We start from the raw sequence: 28,000 nt of genomic DNA, 5'->3' as shown, positions 1-28,000 counted from the left end.
GCTCTCGCGGGACTTGGGGCCCCTCACGGCCCGTCCCGGGCCCCTCTCGGCGGGATCCGCGCGGAGCCTCCGTCCCGCCGGGATCTGCCCGGGAAAGGGCTTCTCCTTCGAAATACAAACCTGCCCGGAGCCCGGGGAGCGCAGCCCTGCCGGGACCGGCTCACCCCGGCCGCGCTCGTGTGCAGTCTCTGGAATTAGCTTCGCTTGAGAGCCGGAAAAGGGACTCCCCCTCCAGACCGCGTTTCCAGGTAAGCTGTGAATTTGGGGAATGTTCGATATCAGGGATGTGAGGGGCACACAGCTGCCCGGATAAGCGCTGTGGTTACAAATCTAATTGTTTTGTTTTATTTCTACCACTCCCAGGTAACTTTGACGAGTTGAAACATGACAAACCCTGTATTTTATTCTGCTGTGTTGTGTCATCCTGCACGGTGTTTGCTGCTTAATTTGTGTCACGGTCTGGTTTCTGCTTGGCAAACCTTTGAAAAATCTGTAGATTTGCTATATATAATTGATGTTTTTCTGCCTCTGTGGCAGCCTCGCTGCTTCTCTTTAACGCTTTTGGTGTTGCAGGAGTGGAAAAGAAGCTGCTTTGTGGCGATGTTAGATCCTTTAGAGAACAACCTGTTTGATCTCCCGGATTACGAGAACACAGAGGACGAAACATTCCCACCTCTCCCACCTCCTGCCTCTCCTGGAAGAGACGATGCTGACTGGGCTGAGGCTCATACAGGTGAATACCCACCCCCGACCCCTAAAAAAATCCCATTTTAACACTGTGTCATCAAAATTATCGGTGTTGTGCTTTACTGCCTTGAGTTCACTGCATAAAAATCGTCAGAAAACAAATGGCACATTTAAATTGTTAGTCATTCTGTGCTTTCTACCTTGTGAGGAATGTTTATCGTGGTGGATTCCGTGAAAAATAGCTACACAAAGGAATCTTTGTAGAATTCAAGCTCTTCTGACAGAGTGTTGCTGGAGAGATAATTATCCAGCAATGATCTATAGCTACACTTGATGACTTGGATTTTAGAAGAGGTGAGAGTGTTGAGTGTAATATTCCAGGGAGTTATTAGTAGATATTGTAGAGCATGTGACCCAGGAAAAATCCCAAGACAGTAAAACTTAATTATTTGTATTTGGAAAGAGCTTTCTGTGTACTAACAAGCAAATAGAAAGTATCACGTTTTTATTTGAACTGTTGTTTACTTCTGCTCATGTTTGCATATAATGTTACATGTGTTTTCCTTGATCACAGCTCTGTCAGTTCACTAGAAAATAGGATTTGGGATAGATTTAATTCCTTGATGCATGAAAAGGAGAACTTCTGAGTTCCTGAGGGTCAAAGTAACAAAAAATAAGCCAAGAAATCAGTATAATAATTGCTACCTCTGAGAGAAGAGGGGCAGTGGTGCCTTGCCCGTTGCAGTCAAATAATAAATACTGGCCCTAATCAACATGTGTTTGTACTTTGGTTCTTAAAAGACATATTGTTTATTGTCACATCACCTCTTTGTCTATTTTTTGAGGGCGTTGCAGGTGGTTTAGGTCTGCCTTTCATCTCTCTCAGTGGAAACTTTGGGACACCCCTGTCAAATTCTGCCTCTGGATCACTTGAGCATCTTGACCTTTAGAAGCAGGATCTGCTCTCGATACATTTCTCATCAGAAATGCCATATAAAAGTTCTAAACCCAGAAAGTTGCACTTTCAAGAAACCTACTGTGTTAGAAAAGTTGATTCTTCATATTTTGCAGAGAAGGATTTGTTTAAAATCTGCATGAAACATGCAGATATTTTTTGGGGCTGTTGTCTCTACCATGGAATGCTTGTGATGCTGCTTTTTTGGTAGGGCAGAAACTTAAAATGTCCATGATGCAATTCTGGTTGATGTCAATGGAATGATACACTCAAAATGTGTTTTCCTCCCTGAATGCAGATGGGAACCAGCAGACACAAACCAAGGACTCTGCTGTGGTCACACGGAATGCTCTAAAAAGACCAAGGCCTAAACTGGATGCCCAGAGGTAAATTTTAACAGAATGTGTCTTTTTGTGATGAATTTGGCTGTGGGAGAATGGTGAAGGTTCCTGTGATCCCTGCTGAGTCCAAGGTCAAGAGATTGGCAAAGTGCCTTTTGGATGCAGTGTCTGAACCTTTTATTCCTTGCCTGTTGTATAAAGCTATTTTTAGTCAAACTTGCTTGAATTCTTCTTGGGACTTAGTACATGGCTGGTACTTTAAGAGGTATTATTTATACATATTTATTGTTTACACCTAAACATCTTGATTTTGCTTCAGGCATAGAACTGTAGATTTCTTGGTTTAATTAAAGTCTGCTTCAAAATAAAACCTCAATATGATGGGGACTGTAAGACACTAAATAAAGCACACTTTTTATGTGCACACCTGATTTATATACAAACTGGATAAACTTTATATAAAGGGTTTTTATGTTTTCTTTGCTGTTATGACTAAAACTGGTATAAGTTCTTTATAACCAATAAAGAATCCAAGCTTTCAGTTTTGTCTGATTTAAATACACTGGTGGGTTAGTCAGTGATACCACAGGTGAGTGCTCTGGGCACACACCAGACTGGTTTTATGTGGCCAATAGAGATCCTAGAACTGACCATTCAATTCTCTTTCATGTAATCAAAACCAAAAAGCTGCTTGGACCAGGACTACAAGTATTGGGAATTAGAAAGATCAAAAAGGTGTGGGTCTTGCAGCAATCTGTGTCCTATTTTGTGCATTCTCTAAATGGCTTCTAATTCCCTACTTCCTTCAGGTAGAACTCTGGAGCTTTGGGCTTTTTTAAGGAATCTGAGAGTTTTTCTTTTATACTTGTAAATTGAAAGAAGAAAGCAGGTTCCAAATAACTTCTGCCATTCCCTGTTACCAGATTAACCTCCGAAAGGGGACTGCCAGCCCTCAGACACATGTTCGACAACGTGAAGTTCAAGGGCAAAGGGCACGAGGTGAGACTGGGGGAGCTCTTGTTGTGTTTGCTGGGGTTGCTCTGGGTTTGATGGAGTGCTGACAGCCTGATCCTGGCAGAACTGGCAGCACACTGCTTGGCAGCTCTCTGGCACTGTTTGAACATGCTCTCATGGGCTTTGTTGTTGCAAGTTTTAAACCAACCGTGAATGCTTTAAAAAAATCCGTGTTTTTGATCTTAAAACCGTTTTCCTCAACTCCAAAACTAGAATTGACTTGCATGCACTTAAAAGTTACCCATGTGTTCATCTTGCTTAAATTTCCAAGAGACTTTGAAGCTGCAGATAGTTCCTGTTTTCAGGAGTGTTGCTGTCCCCTTTCCCTCTGCAGTCTCCTGCCTTTGTCAGCTTTTAGCAGCTGGGTGTTGTTTTTTATGCTGTAGGCAGAGGACCTGAAGACACTCATACAACATATGGAGCACTGGGCCCACAGACTGTTCCCAAAATTGCAGTTTGAGGATTTTATTGACAGAGTGGAGAATTTGGGAAACAAAAAGGAAGTCCAGGTATGTCATGCCCTATGGAACAGTCCAAGAGGTTGGTTTGGGAGATCAGTTATGCAGCAAAAGAAGACTGAAGTTGTGCATACTGCTTAGAATTATTAATTTCTCTCTATTTAAAGCCCTTTCCAGTATTTATATTTAGATATAAATACTGGATTATTATTTGAATTATTACCTCAGAGAATCAACTTCTGCATTTTCAGGACATCTTTAACCACAGTGAGTTGCTTCAGAGTGCTGGGACTGGTTGGGTGTGGGGGTTTTGTTGCTTGGTTTTTCGTGTTTGAACCTGCCAAAGAAGATGAAGAATGTTTGCTTCACCTGGCTGGGGGATGGATGTAGGACTGGGAAAAATGATCCACAGCATTGACAGTCATGGGTCTAACAGACATGGAGTGAAAAGAGTATTTTTGTCAGAGTAATAAAGTGTAAAAGTGCTGTGGTTTTACCATTATTTCCAGTGTTGACCAAAAAAACTCGCTACAGTTGAAATACCAGTATTTCATCTCTCCTTTGCAGACCTGCCTAAAGAGGATTAGACTGGATCTTCCTATTTTACATGAGGACTACAAAAATAATGAAGGTATGCTTTCTGTGATGTTTGTCAGTGCTTCAGTGCTTAAAATTACTTTACTTCCCCTTCTAGTGACCAGAAATTAATGATCATGATTCGTTTTTCTAATGTAGAAGAAATTTTAAAACCAAACTTCTGTGAAACTTGTGATCACGAAACTGAACTGGTACTTGGACTAAAATGCTCCACATATATGAAAAAATAAATAACATTGCATGGTCTACTGAAGGGAAGTGGAAAATGGGTTTAGGAGCATTGTTAAAATATCCTTCCAAAAGATCCTCCGTGAGTGAGCCCAGCGGTTTGTGCTGCACTCTCACACTGGGCAGCCTGGAGAGCCCTTGGGTCTGATCCATGCAGGAGTCAGACTCCTTGCACTGCCTGTGCTCCAAGGAGTTCAGGGCACTGGGGGCAGTGCCCTCTGTGGGCAGAGGACTCGCTGCTGCCCCGGGGCACTGCTGGGTCTGGCAGTTTTGGCACATCACTACGGGGAGTATTTCTTCTCCCAGGATGAAAATCCAGCCACTTAACAAGTAGGTACTTCAAGAGTCTCTTCCAATCAGATAAAGATTAGACAGAAACAATTTTTTAACTAAAAGAGGAAGCAGAGGTAGTTTGAAAGAAGCTTTTTTAGTAGAAATGGAGAGTTTCATCATCGTTCCTGAGGTGCTGTGCAGGTTTTCACACTTCCATCGTGAGTGTCTCTTGAAACCATTGTCCTGTTTGTGCTCGCGTGGAGCTCTGACTGCAAACCTGCCAGTGCCTGGGAATGGAGTTCTGGTGGATGAGTTCACCTGGTGTCCCCAGTGGGATGTTCCTTGGGCAGCTGGTGACCTGTGGCCTGCCCTCCCCGTGGGCTGCACTGGCTGGAGAAGGGTGCAGCCCTGGGCAGCCACACACAGTGACGGTGGGTCCTGCCGACAGGCCCTGCAGAGCCATCAGGCGTCCTGTGCGAGGGTCCCACACATCTGGGCTCTGTGCTGCTGGGCTGCTCGCAGCTGGGGGTGGTGCTGCAGCTGCTCTGAAAACCTTGGGGGGGCATCTCCCAGAAATCCAACCTGGAGCTGGAGTGTTGTGGGAACAACCAGCTCACAGTTCTGTTCCTAGGCTGAAGTGGTGCACAGGCCCTGGGCACTCCTTTGGGAGTGCTCTGCTGCTCTGTTGGTGGGTGAAGCTTGTCTGGTTAAACTGCCTTAAACTGACATGTTTCAGTGCTGGCAGACAAGTAAATATTCCAGTATTCCATAACAGAGCACACTGAATTCAAACCTGAGTATTCAGTGGGAATGTTCAAGCCTCTGATTTGTAGAATCCTGGAATGGTTTGGGTTGGGAGGGACCTTAAAGCTCATCTTGCTCCACCCCCTGCCATGGGCAGGGACACCTTCCACTAGCCCAGGTTGCTCCAAGCCTCATCCAAGCTGGCCTTGAAAGTTTGGAATTCCCATAGCTACTCCTTCCACTTCCTAAAGGATAGTGTCACATGAATAGGGTGGGATGAACATTTCCTGGCCTTTGTGTAAGGATTACCTGGATTTACTGTCTCTTTTGAACCTTCAGGCACAGCTCCTGTAGCTCCCTCAGGACACAGAGCTGTGCCTCTCTATGCTCAGACACTGATTATTGTGGTGGGTCTCTGATGAGCAATTCTTGTGTCCTTTGAATATCAGGTATGTGGACCTTGGCAGAAAATTACCCATTCAAACTAAACTATGGGGTGATCTTCAGCTGCCAATACAAATTTAGAATGTAGAACATAGAAATGCTTTGAAAATGTACTTTGATAGGTGTGTAGTGGCTTTAAAGTGCTGATTTGTGTCCCCTCTTCCCCCTCCCACCCCTCATTTTTACCCAGAAGGAGAAGGGGAAAGCAATGGACTGGATGCAGCTGCTGAAGATGCACATTCCTGCTCTGGGAATGCAGAAGAACCCAAATCCCTGCCTGGCACAGCTCTCACAGAGGAGCAGCAGGAGCGGATGAAGAAGAACAGGCAGCTGGCCCTGGAGAGGAGGCAGGCGAGGCTGCAGGGGCTCAGCCAGGCCCAGCTCAGCCAGGCCCAGCTCAGCCAGGCCCAGCTCAGCCAGGCCCAGCTCAACCAGGCCCAGCTCAGCCAGGCCCAGCTCAGCGGTGAGAACCTGAGTCAGCACTAACCCTCAGGGCAGGGCCTGAGCAGCTGCTGGGGGAAAGGACATGGCAGGGGCTCCTTGTGCAGCTCTGGAATTTCAACAGTTTTCCTGCAGTTCAGCTCCTCGCTGCTCTCCCTGGTTGCTGTGCTGAGCTGTGATGGCTTTGTCCTTGGTGCACTGGAGCTCAGCTTGCTGGCTCTCTCTGAGTTGCCTTTCCTGCAGGCTGGAATTCTGGTGCTGGAAGCAGCAGGTAAACACAGCAAGTGTTTGCTCATGTTTTCCCTTTTCTCCTCCCCAGAGCTGCCCCCCAGTTCCTCGGGAGAGGAGCCGCACACCCCGGTCGCTCAGGATCCCACTGACCTTACTGAAGACACTCCAGTTCCTCCAGCTGCTCTTACAGAAGATGGGGATGGAGCACTGGAATGTGCCAGGGAAGAGCAGTAGCTGTTCCCACACCCTGGATGCCTTTCTGACCCAAAGAACCCACTGCTCTAAGTACTGTGTTACACGGAGCTGTCGCTGGCTCGCTGCACTCCATGAGCTCCAGGGAAGTCCTCACTGTGGCACTGCTGGAGTGGGACACAGCTCTTCCCTGGAAGCTGCAGATGAGCAGCTCCACACACCAGGAAACAGAACAAACTTCTCCAGCTGCACTTAAACCATCTTTTCCACCTCCCACAACATTTTTAGGAAATATTAATGAGGTTTTTTATCTACTTTGAATTTAGTTTATAATTTATGCCAAACTGAATTACCTGGGGTGTTGACAGGTGAATTTCTATTAAAGTTGTGTTGTTTGGGGTTTTTTAACAGCTCTGTTTGGGTCTGAACAGGGGGACTGGAATGTTTTAACATGCTTATGCAGACCTGCATTTTTTTCTTATAAAATTAAAGTTATTAAATTTCCAAAGTCAAACCTGAAATTCTTGTATGAGGCTGTTCCAAGGCCAGGCCCTCCAAACTTCCCCATCCCTTGGGTCACACATCCCTTCCCAGACAGGTCCCTGCTCTCAGGGAAAAGGCTTTGACCATATCCCTGACCCTCCCTCACCTGATTCTGCTCTGTGCTCGAGGCTCTGCTTCATCCTCTTCTTACTGTCTGGTTTTTCCTTGCACAGCAGCTTTTCCCTTGTGTGGAATGAAGAGGAATCACCCCCTCCAACAACAAAAGTACTGAATGAAGCAGTAACCTCATGGCAACGGGTGTATTTTATGCTGATGTGCACCTCTGGGATTTCAGTACACAGAATTCCCTGTTCCAGGTCAGTGTGAGGAGTTTGCCTTTTATATCCTTGTAGAAATGAGTTCAACTCATGGAACTAGAGTGGAATGAGGAAGTATTTAGGTTTTAATGATTTATGGACAACGTGAGGAAAGGATTTTTTGAATGATATTTAAAAGAATTCAAGCACACTGCCTTTAGTCCGAAAGATGAGTTTTATCACATATAAAATCTTTTGGTAACTCAATACATGTTCACAATCAGATAAAAATAATTCTTATTTAAAATAGACATTTAGCTTCTTATTAAAAGGACTCTTGAGTATTTAAATAAACTGCTTTGTACAACATCCCCCAAGCACTCGTGAGCAGGATCAGCTGCTGCTGGGTCACAGCTCAGGTCTCACGTCCATTGACACGTCCAGCAGCGCCAGCTCCCGGATCTCCTCCAGCAGCTGGTACAGGCTGGGCCCCTTGGTCTGGCAGAATTCCCGGTATTCCTCCTCCAGCACTTCCCCCCTGCCTTTCTCCTGGGCACGCTGGGCTTCCTGTGCCCCCTGACTGACCGCCTTCACCACGTCCGACCTGGCCAGCTGGGCACTGCTGTGGGCAGCCTCGCTGGCGGCGCTGGGGTGAGGGGCATTCCGCAGGATCTCCAGCCTGATGGTGTCGGCGTGGCAGCGGGAACTCTGCACCAGGATTCCCACCTGCAAAGCAATTATTTTATTAACTTCTGATAGTGCCACTTCCCTTTCCTGCCCCCAGCTGACAGACTCACTGTGATGTGGTCGAACAGGCTCAGTGTCACCGGGTCCCCGGTGGTTGGAGTGGAGGTGATTTTGCCCTGGGAGCGATGGAGCGATCCGGGCTTCCACTCACAGCTCCCGGCCCCTCCGCACGAGATGACCAAGCCCTCCTTGTTCCTCATGTAGGCAGCACCTTTGATTCCATACCTGCACAACAGGGAGCACACAGAACCTGTTCTGTTTTCGCCCTCCTCAGTTCTCTTAGTTCTGAAAGAACTGGCTGGGGTTATAGAAGAGCAACACGAAGGGCAGGCACGGCAGCCTGGGAATCCTGCAGGAACTCAGGGTGCTGCCAAAGAAACCCAGGGAGTACAGGAAAACAGTGCTGAGACAGTGACTGAAGTGTTTTGAGGGCAGTGAAGCAAAAGTGAAATAGTGATCCATTATCTGAGGGTTGGGTGGAGCCTGGAATGGCTCAGGGAGGGTTGAAGAGCAGCTTTACAGGTTTTTCCAGACAGCACAGAGAGGACACAGCTCTCCATTAAAAATAAAGATACTTGAAACCAGCAGCATGTTTGCCCTGGGTTCTCTCTAAGGAAGCTTTTCCTGGCTGGGGAGGTTCTGGCTCTTCAGCCATGCAGCCAACCCTCTGGAATGCACAATTTTAAAATACAGATTTAAAAGCTCAGAAATTAAAGTGTAATGTTAGTTTCATGTAAAGAACTGCTTCCTGCTGGCATAAATCAGGGGCTGAGCTGGTGTGGAAACACTCCTGGCCCCAAGGACCAGAGCTCCTCTGGTAACACGTGGGTCTCGTTGTTCAGCTCCCCCCAAGCCCCACGGGACCGACCTGGGCACGAAGACGAGGACGCCGTTGGTGCGGATGGAGTAAATGACCCCGTCGGCCACGCAGCGCTCGTCGGTCTCAGGGCTCCTGTCCCTGAAGTACATGCACTGGAACAGCTCTGTGGACTGCTTCTGAGCTCGCTGGGCTGCCTGGGAACACCCCCCACAGAAAGAGAAGACAAAAAACCTACATAAATATTTCAACAAGCGTGTTTGGCTTTGATTTCCACAGCTGCTTTTTCCCATTCCTTACTCCCCTGCCTGTCCCCTAGAAAAATTCCATCTAAGAGGAAATCCTACATGGGGTACAGTGAAGTATGAAGTCACTGTTACTACCACTCTCAGAAGAAAACTGATATTTAAAAAAGCCCCAGAGCATTCCAAATAAAACCAAAGGGATCCTGTGTCCTCACAGTGCCCCAAAGCCACAGTCAGCACCGGGATCCCATTCCCTAGGGTGGCACAGACACAGAGACTCCCCAGGGACCACCTTACCCTGTTCCTGTTATTGATGTGTCTGCACAGCTCCTCCAGGTCCTTGTTGCTGATGACATGGTCCTTGCCATCCCCTGCAGTTCCCCTGGGAGTCGCTGCCATCAGGAGCCTGTGGACGACGATGTCCGCGTACCTCCTGATGGGGGAGGTGAAGTGGGTGTACTTCTCCAGGGCCAGTCCTGCCAGGGAAAAGGGAGCAGAGATGAGCAATCCCAGCCATCCTCTGCCTCCCCACAGCCCAGAAACAACAGGAACAGCATAAAAACGACCAGATACCATAATGGTGAAACTCCTCCTCGGGACAGGAGCCAGTGGAGAAGTAGAGGGCGTTGGACATGGCGTGGGTGGCCATGGAGCGCAGCAGCTTGTTCACAAGGGGGTCTGAGGGGTCGTTGGCTTTGTCCAGAGACTCGGCAAGTGCTTTGTTAGACCTGGAAAAATCTGTGAGTGCTGAAGGAAATGACACTGTCCCTGGTCATCAGGGCTTAGAGTTAACAGCAGCATATAAAAACACCGAGACATGAACAGTTATTAATACAGTTTAACAACAGCTCTGCTCAAGGAAAATGTTTGGGAGAAAAAGAGTTTTAACCAACAGGCCTGTCTGCTGCAACCTGGAGAACCAGGGACTGGAGCAAACCCCCTCCTGTGCACCACGAAGGAGTGAGCTGGTCCAAAACCTTTCTGTCCAGCACAAATGGGACAAGGTGACACCCGAGTCACAGAGGCTCTACTGATGCCCTTCACTCTCTGTGGTGTCCAGATGTGATTCACCCCACATGATGCATGAAGCTCATGGCCTTTTCATTATCTTGACCAAGAATTTTAATTATTCTGAGTCATTTAAAATGACTGCATTGCACAGAGTTCACCTGATTTAACCCAGTACTCCCTTACACAGGACACGGTGCACACAAGGCTCTTGCAGTGCTTACCCGCTGCACAGTGACTGAATCAATCCTATTTTGGATATGTCTGCAATGATTCAGGCACTGCCATTTGCAGCAGAGCAGTTTCTCCTGGTCAGAACATCATCAGAAAGGTTATTAAAAATCTTTTTAGGAATTGCTCTGCAGTGTATGTGAACACTGATACTCAGAGCTGGAACGGTTTGTGATGATAACAAGGCCAAATAGTTAATTGCTTAACTCAACTTAAAGAACTTAATGAATCAAAGCTACCGTGTGTCTATGGAGAAGCCTTTGGCACTGGCACATTCCCGGAGCTCCGTGAAGAATTCCTGCCGGGGGGGAGGGTGTTGACGCAGCAAAGCTTGGTGGGGGAAATCTTCCCAAATCCTTTTTGCCACCCAGTGGTTGGCCAGGATCATACACTCTGCCACAGTCTCGTGCACCTCCAGCGGCTGCCGGGGGATGAGGTCGTGGATGTTCCGTTTCTCATCCAGCTGCACTCGGACCTCGATCCCTTCCAGCTCCAGCGCCCCGCTCCTGTCCCGCCTGGCTCTCACGTGCCGAGCTATATCCGTCAGTTTGGATATGGCCCACACCAGCTCAGACAACTTCTTCTGCCTCGTCCCTTCATCCAAGTGCTTCAGTTCTGGGATGTCCCCCGGGACAGCGGGGTCTCCATCCAGCAATCCCTGGGCTGCCTCGTACTCCAGCTTGTAGGAGGAGCGGATGATGCTCCGGGTGTACTGCACCCGCAGCGCTTCGTAGGATTCCTCCTCCAGCTCCCACAGGACACTCACAGCGTACCTTGAACACAACACCACAGCTCTGGAGGGCTCTGCTTCACTTCAACTCTCATTTCAACCACAGGCAACCATTAGAAATGTCCAAATTTAATTCTGTGCTGTTGGTTTACTGGAAGCACCTTCATGAAGCCAGTGCTCAGCAACAGCACTAATTAATGCACTTGCCTTTCAGTCTCGTGGATCACAATCATTAATAAATCACAAGTATTAATAAAAGAGGACCAGCTCCATCAGCAGTGTTTTCAACCCAGCTGCCAAGGCAGAGAACCCCTAAGATATAAGGTCACATCTATTTTAAAGCAGTTGCACTGCAATAGTCATTTTTATTCATTTTTATTTTATTAATCAGATGCATCCACAATGAATATCTCTGCATATCCCTCATGCCAGCCACCAACTGACCCTGGAAATTGAAACAAAATGGGATAATGGCCTGTTTGAGGAACAGGACAATAGTGAAAAATGTGACCATTCACATGGATGCACTTCTTGGCAGCAACACTGAGTAACACTCCATAAAACTGGTCATGGAATTCGAGTTGGACATTCAACATCTAGTGTTAAGTCACACAGAAAAAAAGTTTACATGACAAATCATTCCTGGTGCTCTCTGGAAACAGGGATAACACAGGCAGAAAACCTTGCTTTTGCTTCACAATTCTTCTGTCAGCAGTTACTTTCATCCAAGAAAATACTCGATAACGATGTAAGATAAATATTACAAGAGCTCTCTAGTGGGGAAATGTGTCAACAACAAATGATTTCAGGAATGCATTTTTCATGTTTAAAATAAAAATGCAACCTCAATCTTCTCTGTGATTTCATGTTATGGTTTGAATCTTGGATTACACCTGTGTTCAGCTGGATTTAGCTCAAACAAAATGCTTCAGCACACACAGAGTAAAGTATTCCAAAGGATAATACTTTCAACTGCCTCTGGTAGAACTGAAAGGTATTTTTTAATGTACGCCGTTCTTGCACTTGAGGATTTAGTAACAGTGCAAAAACATCCAGCCACAGAGAATGGTAATAATAATTAAATAATAACTGAATGACTGGTGAAAATCTCCTTCCTCAGCAGGATTCCAAAGCCTTACCTGTCGACCCCGCTGAGGAGGGAGCACAGGTCAGCACTGAGCACAGAGGGCAGCATGTCATAGCGCCGGTCAGCCAAGTAACACGTGGTGGCCCTGGGGAGCAAAACACAGTCACTGCCCTTGGATTCCTGGCTGTGCAGCTTCCAGCAGTGTGGGGGGTGAGATTGCTGCAGCTCAACAGGACACACAGCCTGGTTTTAAGAGGTTATTCCTACAGAGCACACACAGGTGCAAGGCCAAAGTCAAGTGGCTTCAATAAGTGTTTGTACAGTACAACCCTGAGTTTGCCTGCCCTGGTGTTTCAACTCCATCAAGGCCAGAACTGGGGCTGGACAAAATATGCTCAGTGAAGAAGAGGTGATTTAATGGCTCCATCAAACATCTCTGCTGCCTACATGGTTTACACTTCTTTGCATCTATAAAGAATACAGTCATGAAGTGATTCGGCAGTTTAAATTCAAAACAGTTCAAAAAAGAGAATGAAATATGGGCACATTAAAACACCAGACTGAGTGTTAAAACATAAGCCTGACAAATACCTCTGGCATTAAATTCATGTAAGACTTAATTCCATTTTGTGGGTGTTCTGTGCTCTGTGTGGAGATTCATCCCCCTTGGAATGCAAACAAGTGGATTGCAAAAATACTTCACGTCACAAATGTTAAAGCAGAATATAGAGCAGAGTAGTAGTTAGGGAAAGATAAACCATAGCTTTGTGGAAAATTTATCCCAATAAAAGCAGAATGCCATTAGTTATATTTTAGCTTCAATCAGTTGCTTCCACGCTGTAGAAGCAAGAGTATTTATTTCCTTCTTTCCTTCCCAAGTTTCCTTGAGGCAGCATCACCAACTCCCGAGCTCTGCCCGTTTCCTGACTCTAGGGAACCCTTTACCTGGCTCTGGCCTCCACGTCAGTGTAGGAGTTTGGGGGCACGAAGTGGGCCACGTCGGCGATGTGCACGCCCAGCTCCAGGCGGCCGCCGGGCAGAGCCCGCACGGACAGCGCGTCGTCCACGTCCTCGCAGCCCCTGGGGTCGATGCTGAAGATCAGGTGGGTGTCTCGCAGGTCGAGGCGCTTCTTTGCCTCCTCTGGGCTCACCTTCCACGGGTTCTTCGAGGAACTCGCGGGCATTTCACTCATCTGCACACAAAAACGTCGTTGGTGAACACAGACTGACGTGTTTTCTACCAAAAAAAAGCCAGCAAATCACATTTAACTGGGTTTTCAAGTTCTTCTTGCCTTGCGTTTTCCGAGTCAGTCCATTCCATTCACTTTATGGAAAATATGAAACAGAACTGAAAACAATTCTATGTGTATCAGTAACAATTGACATTACTGTGGCACTGCAGGATCACAGTGACAACTGATAGCACTGTGACACTGCAGCTCTGGCAAACATCACCACTGCATACTGGTTTTTTACACTCTTTTTCTTTCAGTTAATTGTAGGCATAATCAAAATAGTTCTTTATGAAACCTGGGTTGAAGATTTCAGTAGGACCAGGCCTTTAGGAGCAGTACCATATCTTATAAGTTTATCTCAAATTAAGAGTTTGTAATCTTCTCCTCATAAAGAACAGATTATCTTAAAATCACTCTTGGCTTGAAAATTTGTATTATTTATAGAACCACTGATCCAAAAGATTCCAGAAAAATAAACTATCACTAGTTTTCAGCTTTCAAACACCTGTTGGCAATGAAGACATTCAGCTGTAAGAGGGTCCTTCTCTTTGAGAAACAAGAAATGAACAGAAAAGAATGTGTTTGATCCCACAGACACACCTGGATTTCTGAGAAAGGGGCAGCACAGATGCTGTTCTCCACCAGAATAGCTGCAATTTCCCCCTCAAGATCTCCAATTCTTCCCAGGACTCTCACAAAGTGCCCGTTTGGATAGAGGGAAGTTGACTCCCAGGAATCGATTCGCACGACAACCCTGTAATCCTGCAGGGAGACACCTGGCTGAGAGCAGGCCATGGACAGCAACCCTGCAACAGGGCCCACACAATTTTGTAGGAACACAGACTAGAGAAGCACCTCTGTCCCATTACCTGTAATGCTTCAGCTTGCTGGGTACTGATCCGGATTTTGGGAATTCGGTAATCCCAGGGTGTCACAAGGACTTTCTGAGCATTCCTGCCCTGGGACTGACTCTCTTCTTTAGAGGGAAAAGTGACCACATAGTCCCTCCAGTTCTTCTGAGTGATTCCAACAACTTTACCTGTAAATAAGGAACGTTGGACATCCAAGAGTTAAACAGGAACATCAAGGAAATACGTGGGAGGTACAGAAGAGTCACTGCTTTGTCACATAATATGAACTAATGTGTCCCCAAACGTGTGCCACAATTGCCAACAGCATATGCTGTGCACACAATACCAGTGTGTTACAAATTATTGTTGGCACAGCCAGATTTTAACCAGCCTTTATTTATGTGGAGACTATCTCATTGTATAGATTTCAACTGATCCAGTCCATAAATTATTCAGAGATTCCCACTGCTGCTGGAACGTGGCCAATTCTAGCAAAAAATATGGAGAATTTTTAATGGGATACAGCAAAACCAAACATCTTTTCCTTGCAGAAAGAGAATTAACCTCTTAAAACTTTTAACTCTGACCTCAACAAACTTGTAGCTGCAAAGCAATAATTTCAAGTAAGACTCCAAGCTCCCGTGGCACACAGGCAGGTCATACTGGGATACTTTTTCACCTAAACACTGGGTTGTTTCATTATTCATCAGCAAGGCATTAAAAGGATGCTGTGTCCTTACCTGTGGGCATGGGGTCACCTGTGGTGTCTGCAGGGGCTTTATCTTCTGTCTCATTTTCACAGAGGGCAGCAGTCCTTCCCTTCCACTCCTGCACAGGGAGCAGCTCCACAACCACCACATCCCCGTGGATTGCACGATTCCGAGCCTTGGTCCCATAAATAAGGATGTCACTTTGAAGCTCTGTATTTAAAATAAAAAGAAGCAGAGCTACAATCCTCCAAAAAATTTCAAATCAGCTTTCTGCTGAAATAACAGAAAATGACATTTGCAGTACGATTTCTTCCAAAAAAAGACTACTGGCAAGTAATTAATATTGCAAGGAAATTAAAACCTTTTCCACTATTTTTTTTAAGGAGATATTAAGCAATTCTGTAAGTGAACTCTTGGTGAAAAAGCAGCAGAGACTGGGATGAGCTCATTGTTCTTAGGCAGCAGCTTTAAAAACACACAACACTGTCAAATTGTGGAAGCCACTGCCACAGGATTCTGGGCAGGGTTCAGAACAAAACAAGCTTTTAAAAAATAATTAGTGTATTGAACAGTGGTTTGACTGCAAGGTCTGTCACAGGAACCTTTCAAAGTTGTTACTGAGAGCTGGGACAGTGTATCTGTGTAAGGAAAATGGGCTGTGCCTTCAACAGTGTTTATCAGTAACAATAAGACAATACTGGATCAGTTTGATCCAAAGGGTATTTTTCCTGTTATTTGTTGCAGTCAAATGAGTGGTCACCTGCAGTCAGAGCAAAACACAGAGATAACAATTGGCATTAGTATTTAACTTTAGGGGGGTCTAGAGAAACCCCTGAGTAGTACAAGAACATGGCCAAAGGTGCTAAGAAAGGAAGGCCATAAAGACTCTTGTGTTTGCTCACAAGGCCTCCTTTCCAGCTCATGAAAACCACCCAAGCACTGCAATATCTCAGCTTTCATCTTGTTTAATAACAGCTACATCCACATGGTTCCATGGCTTCCTGGGAAAAGCACAGGGTCAGAAAGGCCCCCAGTAAATGTTCCCAGTGTTTTCCCACCTGTGTCTTTGCTGCCACATCCCTGAAGTCGAACAAAAGCTTCCACTTGTGCTCGGTGCTTGTTGACATTCAGGGTGCCCTGAAAGAAAACAACAAACCCATCAGGAGAATGAAAGAGTCACACCTCTAAAGAGGCAACTTTAAAGGACAACATTTTGGGGTTTACAATTATCTTTACAGAAACCAGAAGGCTTTTTTTGATACATGGGTTATTCTGAACACAGCTGTTCTCTCTGTAGGGGGAGAATGCATGATGCAGGATTTTAAATACTTCTGGAAAAGAATGGTAAATTCTTCTAAATGCTCAATTTATCTCTAAGATGGTAAAGGTCGTTTCATTCCAACCACAGGCAGTGTAAGATTACTTCTGCTGCCTGCTTTAACATGGAATCTGGTATTATTCCAACAAGAAAGAAAAACCTCAGTCTCTCTGTTCGTATTTTATTCCTGCCTTGCTGCTGAAATTGCCAAGAAAGGAACAAATTACTGCCTCTACTTCTTTAAATTATTTTTAAGAGAAAGACCCTTGTCCACCAACAATCCATATTAAGGCCCTGAACAGCCGTAAAACCATACATTAATTTCACTCTGTACAAATGAAGAACTGCTGCCCTTGTGCAGCATTATTTGTATTTAAAAATAAGATCCAGCTGATTCAAATCACACCTGGTTTCTCAACTTACAGCTACATCACATAACAACCTGAAGAAAAATCCACAGCAAATTTAAAATCCTCAGTAGCCAGTTCTCATTTTAACTTGTCCAAGACAAAAAAAAATCCACAAGAAATATTCTGAGAATCCTAATCCCTTCCACAGCAATATTTCTTTCTCTAATCAGTCTTATTCAGGCTGAAGGGACCAAGCACAAGACTGCACTGTTTTGTGTATGTTCTCTACATAACAGATTACCTGCAGGTACCTTCCAGATTTGATCCCAGCCTCCAATATTTCCAGAGGTAAGTGCTCAGGATATTCTTTTCCGTGGTTCTCTTGGCTTTCACTCTCCCGTTCACGCCGAGCTTGAGTTATGGAGTCGAAGAGTTCATGGGCAGCCTTTAAGTCAGGCCAGAAGTTATCCAGGTAATTCTGGATGCACAAATACAGACAGACAGGAAGGTATTTAGAGGTCTGTGTTCCTTTAATAATGCGTTTGGAAAACCCATAATGGACAAGAAACACCTCAGATTTATTCTGGATTCAGGCTAAATCAAGGATAAATACAATCAAGGTCAATTGGTTTGCTCCTGTCTTTACTCAACATCCTTTCCCAGCTAAACACAAACATCCCATCCCCACATCCCACTGAATAAAACAGCTTCAGAGATCAACACCAAAATGAAGAATTATCTTCTCAGGCATCCCTGTATCCTCAGCAGTGTGGGCTGAAGTGAACTGGCAGGGCTGCTGATGGATATTGAGGGTACAGCTGTTTATGGACTGTTGGCACTGAGGGAACTGATCACTGCTCATCAACACCAAATTCTTTAAAAACAAATAAAACACTGAAAAGGGCTCCTAAGAAAGATGACCTCTATTTTCAGAGCTGCTGTTTTTCTCTTCAGTTCTTTGGTTTGCTCCCTGCCATCATTTTTTCTGACGTTCCCATAAGTGACATCTTTGCTTTCTTTGAGAAATGAAGACATGAGTTACCATCACAGTTTCCTCCAGTGTAAACTCTGGAATGATTTGCAATATACTTTGATGTACTTGATGCAACATAAAGGAAACCTTTTATTTTCCTGGCATGTTACCTTGAAGGAAATCACAAACACTCCCTCTGTTTCGTTCCCAAACTGCCTGATGGCATCTTCATCTTCTGTTACCATAACAACTGGCATCTGCCCCAAGCAGTGGTTGTAATACCAGGCTGCTGCATTGTAAATATTCCTAGAAAAGCAAAGTTTGAAATAACTTTTCTGGCACAGCTCATTTGCTACTCGCAAGGCTTTTGCTGGCTTTGTATAAACGAGATTTTGGTTTAATGCACAGACTTTTGAGAGCTACACACAAGCTACACAAACCTTTTACCTGTAAAAATGTTTATGTGTTTATAAGCCCCAGGAGAAGAGAGGAAAATAGGATGTTTCCTCCCCAGTACCTCCACTTGTGCCCTGGCTGCAACACAACATATTGTTCCACTGAGTGGAAGTTTGTAAAAAGCAAGGGGAGTTGCCAAGACTCCAGTGCTAGGGTGTAACTTTAAAATGATCCAGCTTTTTTTTAGCATTATTGCATTTAATTCAGTGTATTTTGTCTGTCTTCCTAAGAAAACAATGTTGACACTCTCTTAATCATTAAAGCACAATCTAGACTTTCAGTGACTGTGAACTGCTCCAAAGCCAAGCAGAGCAAGGGCATGAACTCTCAGTGCCCAATGCTCATTTTCCTAAATACAAAGCCATGATCCTGCCCAGTGGGGCACTACAGAGGTTAAACCAGACCTGGTCTGCCATTTCTCCATGGATTCTCCCTTCTCTCTTGGCAAATAGCAGTGCTGGTGGAATTCATTGGCAAACACTGTACAGTCGTGACGGGGATCCTTCAACAGATTTCGTAACTTGTTGTACTGTCTGGAATACAAAAGACATAAATATACTTTTGTGCTTTCTTTTGATAATGCTGTTCTAACTCCAGGTGAAAATACAGCTGAAGAACTCAAGGCAAATTACTGTCATGCACAAAGAAATGCATTCATCAAATCACACCACTGATGACAAAACCTAAACCACCACCTGCAAGCAAGCTTTTCTAACTTCCATTGGGAATGCTTCTGATCTTAAACATATGATTTTAAACACTCTGATTTAAACACTTTGATTTGATTTTCAACATGTTTAAGTTTAAACATTCTGATTTAAACATATTTGTTTTCCAATGAGCCCCACAAAACATCCTAAGTGTTCAGAAGCTTATTTTGTCCCTTTGGGACAAGGGCTATTCCTGCAAAAGCAGTTGTGCTTCAGAAATACAGGAAGGCCTTGGGAGCAAATTTTACTCTAAAATGCCATGGAGATACACAGGTTAATGTCTGGTAATTGCCACAGAATTGTACTAATTGCTCCCCAAAGACAAGTGCTCAGTCCTTAACAGAGCAAACCCAAACCTGTCCATAATCCAGCTGTGGCATATGACACATCATTACTGCAAAGTCTCATTAATTCCTGTCACAAACCATCAGATTAATTAATCATGTTACAGGTTTAATACTGCTCCTATCAAGTGAAAACTATGCCAGGCATTGTTGCCCATGGATCCCAAAGGACCTCAGTTCTTCCCCTTCTTTAAAATTATATTCAGACACTTGGAAGACCTAAAACCAAACGATACCTTTTACAAAGTGACTATTTTTCCTTCAATCAAAATAAAAAGCAAGGCTTTATGGGATAAGTACCTGCGTCCTTTTTGATGCTGCACAGCCTGACAAGCTGTTTGCATGAAAATAATTCCTTTCAGCTCCGGAAACTCCAGAATCTCCAGGTACTCCTGCACAACTCTGCAGTCGGGGACAACGTAGTGTGTGACGTCATCTGAGAGCAATTTGCCATCTGAAATATAATCCAGAGTGTCAAGGCTTAAACTGTCACTTCTAACATTGGTTCAGACATAGGGAATTCGAGCTGTGTGTCCTCCAAGATGTACATCTCTCCTCTTCTGCTGAACAAAATTATGGCCACCATGGTACACTTCTGTGGTCAAGTCTCTAAACTTATGACAGAACCCTTTTTGCATCCACTGATGCCAAAATTTGGTGTAAATTCTATCCAAAGGAGTGAAAAAGAGGCAGTTTCATTATGAAAACTTAAAGAGTGCAGGTAACAGTCCTTTTTTCTCTGTTTCCATGTGAAAGAGGGACTACACATCTGGCAGAGAAAATATTTTAATGGAATTTTCAAGGGGTGTAGAAACATGGGCAGTTCTGTTATGCTGCTCCCACAGCTCTCTCTGTTAACAATACCCATTTACAGCAGGCTTTTTTGATATATCTTTATACAAAAGAGCACAGGTAAGGGTACACATGGAGAAAAGCAATGCTACTGCTAAGAGATGTTCTTGAACCCAAACTATTAACCATCATTGCTAATTTTCTATAAAGAGACTCCTTCCCTCAGGAATAAACCATCAAAATACCACAGCCAGTCTACCACAGATGACACCTTAAAATGCACCTTAAAATTAATGAGTTTAATTGGTTTTGGTATTTCAAAGATTACCCAATAAACTTTTGGATGGGGGGGATCTCCACTGTATTTTCTCTTGGTATCCATTTAACCCTCATGGTATTATAAACACTGAATTGCTGAGCTCACCAGAGCACAGGCAAATAATATATAATAAAAGTATACAGACCTTGACAAGTCATGCTATTTTCATGTCTTTTTTAGAAGCTGACCCAGGACAATCTGTCAGTGAACTGTGATCACTGGAAGTGTGGATCCAGTCAGCACAATTTTAATTTGGCTTCATCTCTCACTGAAGGATGATAATGGATGATGGCAGAATGCATACAAGAAAGCTAATATTTATTAATAATTCAGAAGAGCATTAAAAGTGAAATGTCACTGGAAGATTTATGTAATCTGCCTACACTGAGCTATCCTTGCCTAACCTATACATCCAGAACAGAATAACTTCTGAGCAGGCACAGCTCACCCTTACAAGCACCTGCAGGTGTGATTAATTCAGGCAGTCCCTCACAGTGCAGGAAATAAATTTGCTCAGCACGCTGTGCAAAGTCAGGAGTGAAAACAAACGTTCCCCTCACCTCTGGCTTACCTTGAATAATTACAAAGGGACACATTCTGACAGTCACCTACAGCACAACTTACACTGAAGTGCAGAAGAGGGGAAGTTTGGCTCGGCAGGAGAGGTAAGACTTTTTTTCTGGTATGTGTTTTTAACTTATCCTTAGGAAATTCAAAACCAAATGCAATATATTGGGGAGCAGTAACTATCACTAGGCCTGACATCCTATGTAATACACTGCAATAACATAAGTAATATATCTGCCCTCAGTTGCAACAGACACCTCAATCAAAAGTGACAACATCTATGTCGGTGACAGTTCCAAAGAATTAAAATTCTCAACCTCTTCTTTTAGGCAAGCAAATAATTTGGTCTATTGAAACAGGTTGGCTGTTAATGTTTAATTGTGCTGTTTAACACCAACAAAAAAACAGACTGAAATATCAACCCAAGCCCAGGTGATGATCTATGATGCACATAAACAGCACCACAGTCTGTAAAAACAACAACAAATGCAGACATCAGAGCCTGGCAGCCTTCCCGTGTCTGAAATGCCCTGATATAACACAGGCAATTACATTTAATTACTGAACAGAAAGAACTGCTGATGCAGAATTACAGTCGCTTCAAGATAATGGCTTGGCCCCATTGTTGTACTTAACAGGTATGTATAGAATTTAATGCATGCTATAAACCACCACCCTGCAGAAATTAATGCCTTTCTTAAGGATCTTTTAAAACACGGGGAGTGTAAAAATTGAACAATCCTTCAGCCCTTTATCACTGCCTGTAAACTGCTCTCAGTTAAACCCTGTAACAACCAACTCCACGATTCCTTTCTATCTTAACGCCTCGCTGATTTCCGAAGGATCTTGCTTTGGAGGGAAACTTTTGCTACAGCCGCGATTTGGGACTGTTTGGTTTTTCCAGGGTGGTTCAGCATCGTCCGAACCTCAGCCAGGGGATCACCCCAGCTCTGGGATCAACTCTAGCCCTGGGATCAGCCCCCTCCCTCAGGGATCACCCCCTGCCCAGGGATCACCCCCTGCTCAGAGATCATCCCTGCTCTGGGATCACCCCCTGCTCTGGGATCACCCCCTGCTCTGGGATCACCCCCTGCTCTGGGATCACCCCTGCTCTGGGATCACCCCCTGCTCTGGGATCGCCCCCTCCCTCAGGGATCACCCCGCTCTGGAATCACCTCAGCCCGGGGATCGATCCTGCTCAGGGATTATCCCCGCCCAGGGCTCACCCTTTGTGCCCAGCTCTGCCCCCTCCCCGGCTCCCCCCGCGGTCGCTCCCGGTCCCCCCGCGCAGCCCCGGCCCGCGGCCGCCCCTCACTCACCGCGGGCGCGGCACAGCGCGCTGCGGCACAGCGCGGTCCGGCACGGCACGTCCGCCCGCAGGTAGTGCTCCCGCACCACCCGCACGGCGCGGCCCTGCTGCCCCCGCAGCTGCAGCACCTTCTCCGTGCGGAGCATCGGGACCGGCGGGGAATGGAGGGGGCCGGGGGGGAACAACAGCGACCGGCGGGGACGGCAGGGGAACGACAGGGACCGATACGGACCGGCGGCCCCGAGGCCGCGACTGCCCGGGCGCCTGCGCGGGGCGGGGCGCGGGGTCACCGCACGGGGAACGGCCCCGCCGAGGGGCGGGCTGAGGGAACCGGGGAGCTCTGAGGGACTGCGGGGAACGAGCGGAGGGACAGGCGGGACGGGTGAAAACGAGCTGAGGGAACCCAGGGAGCTCTGAGGGACTGCGGGGAACGAGCTGAGGGAACCAGGGAACTCTGAGGGGAAGCGGGGAACGAGCTGAGGGACAGGCGGGACGGGTGAAGACGAGCTGAGGGAACCGAGGGAGCTCTGAGGGACTGCGGAGAACGAGCTGAGGGGACTGGAACTTGAACTGAGGGACAGGGAAGGAACGAGCTGAGGGAACTGGAACTTGAGTTGAGGGACAGGGAGGGAACGAGCTGAGGGAACCGCAAAGGCCAGTCTGGGGCGGACTGAGGGAACCGGGAGAGCTCTGAGGGACGGGGGGGAACGAGCTGAGGGCACCGGGGCGGCTCTGAGGGGTCGGTGCCAGGTGAGGGCTGAGGGGAAGCCCGGCCAATGCAGGTGCTGAGCCCCAGCGAGCAGAGAGGACCGATACCCTTCCAGTGAGGGAAAACGGAGAGATTTTGGGGGGACGGTGGAGAAAATGCTGGAAAAGTAGTTGGAGTGTACATGGGAGGCAAATGAGAAGAAACGCTTAAACTCTGTTGGGCTGCAGTGGCAGGAGGATGGGGTGGTTGTGGTGAAGATACATGTGGGGTTTTTCTGTTTGCTTTTAGGTTTCTCACTCCAAGGACAGTGATGTGGAGGTATTGGAGGCACTGGAGGGTTGAAAAGGATGCAGGGAAGAACAAGAACAAATCGAGGATGCCTTGCTGTGCCTAGGCTCTAGACCTGCTTAAGTGCATATGTGTGACCCTCCATGGTTTTCCTGGCGTCTTCCAGGAGAGATCCCAGGTCCATTCCTCAGTCCTGATTTTGTGGGATCACCTGCAGCACTCAGGGAGTTGAGGTGGGGATCGGGGCAAGGGGGTGTGAGAACTGCAACCCAAACGCCAACTAATTTTACAATGGGCACCAATATTGCCCCTCACATTTACAGCAGGGGGGAAATAAAGGCACTGACAGATTAAATCTAGTCCAAGATGAAACAGAAAAGCAGTGGAAGGTCATGAGTCCAATGCACTGTCTCTGGGTCTGAGTCACTGCTCTGTGAATAAGGCTGCAATGCTGAAAATATGGCATTTTGGGGATGATTATTTTGACTATTAGAAAAGCATTCCTACTTTCCCACCAAGTGCCTCCATCATAACCTCACTTGAACATAAATACATGGTGTGAGCTGTGTAGTGTTTGTCCTTAGGAGGAAAAAAAAAACTGGGAAAGAGCCAAGGCAGTATGTCACTGTATGTTCCTGTTTATTCCACTTCTTATTTTTCACATGTTTTATAAAATGTGTATCTGCAGTGACTAATACTTCCAAGTAACCAATTGGTGCCAGTAAATGGAAGCACCATCTGTAAGGAACTGATTTGCAGAAGCCAAGTTCTCAAACATCTGAGGAGGAGGAGGTGTTATAACTTAGTGAGAGACGACCAAAGTGTAGACTTGGGCTTGGTAGTCAGGATGATTTTAGATGTATTATGTAAGTAGGATGTGAGAGGAAAGGGGAAATGAAGACCAAATGATGGAGCTCTTGTTCAGTAGGAACAAAGATGAAGTAACCCGTGGTGAGAGAAAGGGTAAGAAAAACACAACATTTGGGAGGAAAGACATTTAATTGAGTTTGAAATGTAGAGGGTGCTGAGTGCTGACACAGTGAGGAACACAGACCAGTGTGCTTACTCAGTGACATTCAATGACTGCAATAAAGTGAAGGTTAATTAAAGAAAAGTAGCTGAGATCACTGCTCTCATTTGCTCACTGTTTCACAGAGGAAAATGGAAGACCTTTGGGCCAAGTTCCTGCCTTGCTGGTACTGTCAAATAACTACTTATGTATTTCTGACACCCTACCCAGAACACTTTTAACCTTCTCAGTTTCCACCTTCCTTCCTCTTTTGGAGAGCAAGTTCCTGTGATTGCAAAAGGCAAAGCTGGAGTCACTGAAGCCAAAGAGAACTCTTGGCACTTTATGTAACAACTGAGTTTGCCCCTGTGAGATCAGAGATGAACTTTTGTGCCCATCTGGTAACCGGCTTTATACAGGGCAAGAAGTTTGTGCAGGAACAGCCCAAACTAACAGGATAACAAGGGCAGTTTCAGTAGTTTTAAAATAAAAGTTTCAAAAATGTTTGAGTATCAGCATTAGAAGATCTCAGATGTTGAAGCATGAAGGTGCAGTGCAGTGTGGCTGCAGAATGATGGGACATCCACTTCTTCACGCAGTTTTACTTCACAAAGAGCTTTGTGAAGAAAAAAAACTCGTGGTAGAATAGCAAGAAATTGGTACAAATAGTATTTTTATAGAGTATTTCTCACCTCATACAGCACTCTTTGGATAACACCAGAGAGGGCTAGAGAAGCTTTTATTTTAAATGAGCAAGAGAAGCCTTTAAAGTTCAGTTGTGCTTCCTAAAATGGGAAATTTGAGCCTCTCAGGAGCAATCCCTGCTTGGAAAACCATGTCAGGAGGTGCAGTTCAGAATTTCAGTGTGTTACCTTTGGGTAGAAGTTGCTCCATGTTTTGGCAAAGAACCTTGAGGTCATTGGAGAATCCCAGAGTTTGGCTCATGTTTGCCAAGCCTGATGCCAACTCCTCTGGCAAATGCCGTGAACAAGAGGCAGAGTGTTAGTCTGGGATCCACCCAGTCATGGAATCAACAGAAATCACAGCTTTGTGGTGTGAAAGAGGCCTTTTGATTTTTTTTTCCTTCCAAGTATTCCATCACTGAGGGAGAGGATGCAAGATTTCATTATCTTACAGCAGGTTTTTGAAGTAGGTTCTTCCATTCTTAAAGCAGTTGTGGAGCAATTGGCAATTCAGCAGCATCTCCTTCCAACTCACACTAAACTGGATAAATGCTGTCTTTCCTCTTGGAGATTCCTTCTCCTGGATTGCTGGCTCTGTAAAAGTGTTGTAAAAATAGTACCCACATCTAAAATGGTCTCAGGATTAATGTGTCGTCCCTTGCACTCATAAAAGAGAAAGATATCAAGTTATTTTTACAATATCTGTTTTCTGTAGCCCTGTGTTCACTGGCATTAGTTATGTCACCCCCCTTCAATTATTTTTGTCAGCACCCATATTAATTAGACTTCCTGTTACATTGCACTTCGATTATGATCTCATTTATTCCTTAAAATTATTTATATAGCGTTACAGAGTACATGCTAATGTTCTTTTTATTTTAGCGACAAGAAGAGGATTTCGCATTCGCGCGTTGCTGGGCTTTGGAATTTTCTCCCTGGATTTCAGTTCGTTTTCGCGTTTGCAATACCAGGTACCACCACTGGGAGACGCTATTTAATCGAGTTTGGGTCGAAACGGGACCTTTTGCTTCCCTGCCCGTGTCTAACGGGCTGAAATTCCGCCTTTCAGCTTCCCTGAACAAACTGCTTGGAGTTGCTTATAACGTAACTCGACAATTTTCTCCACAAAATAAACTAGAAACCGATGCTGTTCTATGACAATAATAAAAACAAGGCTAGCAGAGCTCTTCAAGCATGTCAGGAATATGAAACTCCCCCATGTTTACAATTATTGGAAGCATAAAAGTAATTTATCACAATACCTGGTATTTACTGTGATATGCATTTGATTTTCTTCCCACCACCCTTTTCCTCCGTGGATGCAGCTCAAAACTTTACAGCACTGAAATCAAAGTTATGTGCTCTTTTGTTTCACTTAATTTTCTGTGACTTTACTTAGTTTATGCCAGGATTTTCACTATATTTAGTGCTGAGAGATCTCAAATATTATTTATAGGGAAAAAAAGCCTTTCTAGTGCCATTATTAGAATGTTAAACCTTATCTTCTTGAGGAGCTTTAGGTTATTTGGAGCTGGTGGATCCCAGAATTCCTGCTTTCATAAAATGTGTTTATATTTGTTCTACTGGAAGTTATGAAAACAATTTGGATGAAAGGCCAAGGCCACCATATCAATCTTTTTGTCATCAAAATGCCTTTGATTTGGTCAGAGCCTTTACACTGGTGCTCAGAAGTGCCTTGGCCCCCAGGTTCAAAGGACAATGGTGCTTGGAGCTTTTCCAGCCCCTTCCAAATTGGGATTGCTCCCTGTGGTATATCCAGCTCAGCTTTGGGGTCAGTGCTGCACAGTGTCACTCTCTGAGCTTTATTTATTTATATACCCCAGTAAATAGAAAACAGAACTGCCAGGGTGACTTTTTGTAGTCACAGAAACAAGGAGGAGTTTCTGGGAGAAGCTGATTAATTCCCTCTTAGGCTTCTATCACTAGAAACTAAATGGGGTTGATTGTGGGGACTCTGCTGTTGTGATTTGCTCCACAAATGGGATATAAAAGGTTTTTCCTTGAGAGCTCAGTGATATATATTGAAGCTAAAGCAAAATATATCTCACTGCATTTCTGGGCTGCACCTGTGCATCTTAGGGCTTTAAATTTTACCAAAAGCCCTTTGAGTAAAGATTTTATACCTATAACTGCTCTGTCCTCTGGCAAATCATGTTGCCTGGCAGGGCTGAATAAATAACAGGTTACTCTTTTTCTAAAAAAAATCTACAAGGGAAAAAAAGGCAAGATTTCAAGATACTTTCTTTTGTCATAATTATTGTCAAGAACTAAGTCAACCAGCAAATAATTCAGGAATATCTAATTGTATATAATAATGATTTAACCTCTGCTGCCCAGTTCTGTTTGTAATGATATTATTTGGGTTTCATTGCTGTGGATGTGAAAACTGACCAGCAGTGAATATTTTTAATTTAGTGGAAAAGTCATAAAATGACATACATGCTGCTAACCACCGTGCAATTGGAGGATTTCATTTGGCAAATGTTCAAGCTTAAAATGTGTTTTTCATGATTATCCCCCTTATTAAAGCTCATTTGCTATTCATGGAAAGTGAGCACAAAAGGGATGTGAACAGTCAAAGAAACCCATTTAAAAATTCCAATGAATATCCAAGGGAAATGGGTTGGAGTGTTTGCCCAGCTCTGCTGGGACACTCTGCTGCTGAACCTCTTCTCAGTGGGTGCCTTTGTCGTTGTCCTTAAGGCTTCTCTGACAAATCCTGGAGGGTTTTGTTACAGCTTCATATTGCAGTCATTATGCAGAATTAGTTCTTGATATGGCTAAAGAGGTTTGCTGGAGTGAGGACAGTGAGAGGGTGTTCAGTTAAAAACTGATTTGTTGTGAGGCTGAGTTAAATGGGGGGGGGGCTCAAAGCAACTCAGGTCTTTGGCCCTTGCTGAGACATTACTTCCAACATGACTTCCAACAGCCTTGCTTATCCCAGCCTCAGGGCTCCAGTTATCCCTCTGTGTGTAGGATAAATACCTGGGGATGGGAAGAGTCTGGATCATCATCTGTGTTTATTTTCCACACAGGCTGTGCTCGTGCAAGCTGAGCTCCCCTTCATTCTTCACTGTGAGCAGCCA

The 28,000-nt window shown here is 45.2% G+C and overlaps 2 protein-coding genes, 1 long non-coding RNA gene and 1 other non-coding gene across 6 annotated transcripts; 3 read left to right on the top strand and 1 right to left on the bottom strand.

Moving 5' to 3' along the window:
• On the top strand, positions 1-9,106 carry TIPIN (TIMELESS interacting protein). 2 transcript variants are annotated; one of them, XR_007906155.1, is made up of 9 exons: positions 1-248; positions 574-733; positions 1,941-2,028; positions 2,907-2,982; positions 3,384-3,506; positions 4,023-4,086; positions 5,932-6,204; positions 6,502-7,465; positions 8,995-9,106. XR_007906155.1 is itself a non-coding variant. In XM_051796918.1 (8 exons), the coding sequence occupies exons 2-8, from the start codon at positions 601-603 to the stop codon at positions 6,645-6,647; spliced, it is 903 nt and encodes a 300-aa protein (XP_051652878.1). In that variant the 5' UTR covers positions 112-248; positions 574-600; the 3' UTR covers positions 6,648-7,603. The 2 variants fall into 2 exon arrangements, 1 of the variants encoding a protein (XP_051652878.1); XM_051796918.1 differs by lacking the exon at positions 8,995-9,106 and having other exon boundaries at positions 112-248; positions 6,502-7,603.
• On the top strand, positions 4,914-5,046 carry LOC127475434 (small Cajal body-specific RNA 14). Its single transcript, XR_007906219.1, has one exon. It is a non-coding gene; the product is annotated as a small Cajal body-specific RNA 14 (non-coding RNA).
• DIS3L (DIS3 like exosome 3'-5' exoribonuclease) lies at positions 7,622-23,193 on the bottom strand. Of its 2 annotated transcripts, none has more exons than XM_051796846.1 (18): positions 22,784-23,193; positions 22,215-22,625; positions 19,518-19,671; positions 18,568-18,696; positions 17,878-18,013; positions 17,036-17,212; positions 16,125-16,203; positions 15,097-15,276; positions 14,375-14,544; positions 14,106-14,267; positions 13,216-13,463; positions 12,323-12,415; positions 10,693-11,226; positions 9,788-9,942; positions 9,512-9,690; positions 9,021-9,166; positions 8,203-8,377; positions 7,622-8,131 (listed from the first exon to the last, which is right to left on the bottom strand). In XM_051796846.1, the coding sequence occupies exons 1-18, from the start codon at positions 23,094-23,096 to the stop codon at positions 7,814-7,816; spliced, it is 3,759 nt and encodes a 1,252-aa protein (XP_051652806.1). In that variant the 5' UTR covers positions 23,097-23,193; the 3' UTR covers positions 7,622-7,813. The 2 variants fall into 2 exon arrangements, with proteins under 2 accessions (XP_051652806.1, XP_051652807.1); XM_051796847.1 differs by lacking the exon at positions 22,784-23,193 and adding an exon at positions 22,658-22,734 and having other exon boundaries at positions 22,215-22,615.
• LOC127475285 (uncharacterized) lies at positions 23,193-27,990 on the top strand. Its single transcript, XR_007906160.1, has 3 exons — positions 23,193-23,434; positions 25,776-25,864; positions 27,950-27,990. It is a non-coding gene; the product is annotated as an uncharacterized LOC127475285 (long non-coding RNA).
• Positions 27,991-28,000: the final 10 nt, after the last annotated feature.

Source organism: Manacus candei, unplaced genomic scaffold (genome assembly GCF_025592945.1).
Source record: "Manacus candei isolate 608988 ecotype Guabito, Panama unplaced genomic scaffold, ASM2559294v1 h1tg000046l, whole genome shotgun sequence".
Lineage (NCBI taxonomy): Eukaryota > Metazoa > Chordata > Aves > Passeriformes > Pipridae > Manacus > Manacus candei.
This window is presented reverse-complemented; position numbering and strand designations above follow the sequence as displayed.

Bases quoted from the DNA above. Each gene is read 5' to 3' on its own strand.
- TIPIN (XM_051796918.1), top strand. From the start codon at position 601: ATGTTAGATCCTTTAGAGAACAACCTGTTTGATCTCCCGGATTACGAG. The intron at 3,507-4,022 runs GTATGTCATGCC...TCTCCTTTGCAG, and splicing joins GAAACAAAAAGGAAGTCCAG to ACCTGCCTAAAGAGGATTAG. The intron at 6,205-6,501 runs GTGAGAACCTGA...TCTCCTCCCCAG, and splicing joins CAGCCAGGCCCAGCTCAGCG to AGCTGCCCCCCAGTTCCTCG.
- DIS3L (XM_051796846.1), bottom strand. From the start codon at position 23,096: ATGTACACTCCAACTACTTTTCCAGCATTTTCTCCACCGTCCCCCCAA. The intron at 22,626-22,783 runs GTCCCTCAGTTC...CGTTCCCCGCAG, and splicing joins CCTCAGCTCGTTCCTTCCCT to TCCCTCAGAGCTCCCTGGGT. The intron at 8,378-9,020 runs GTCGGTCCCGTG...CCTGTTGTGCAG, and splicing joins GTCCTCGTCTTCGTGCCCAG to GTATGGAATCAAAGGTGCTG.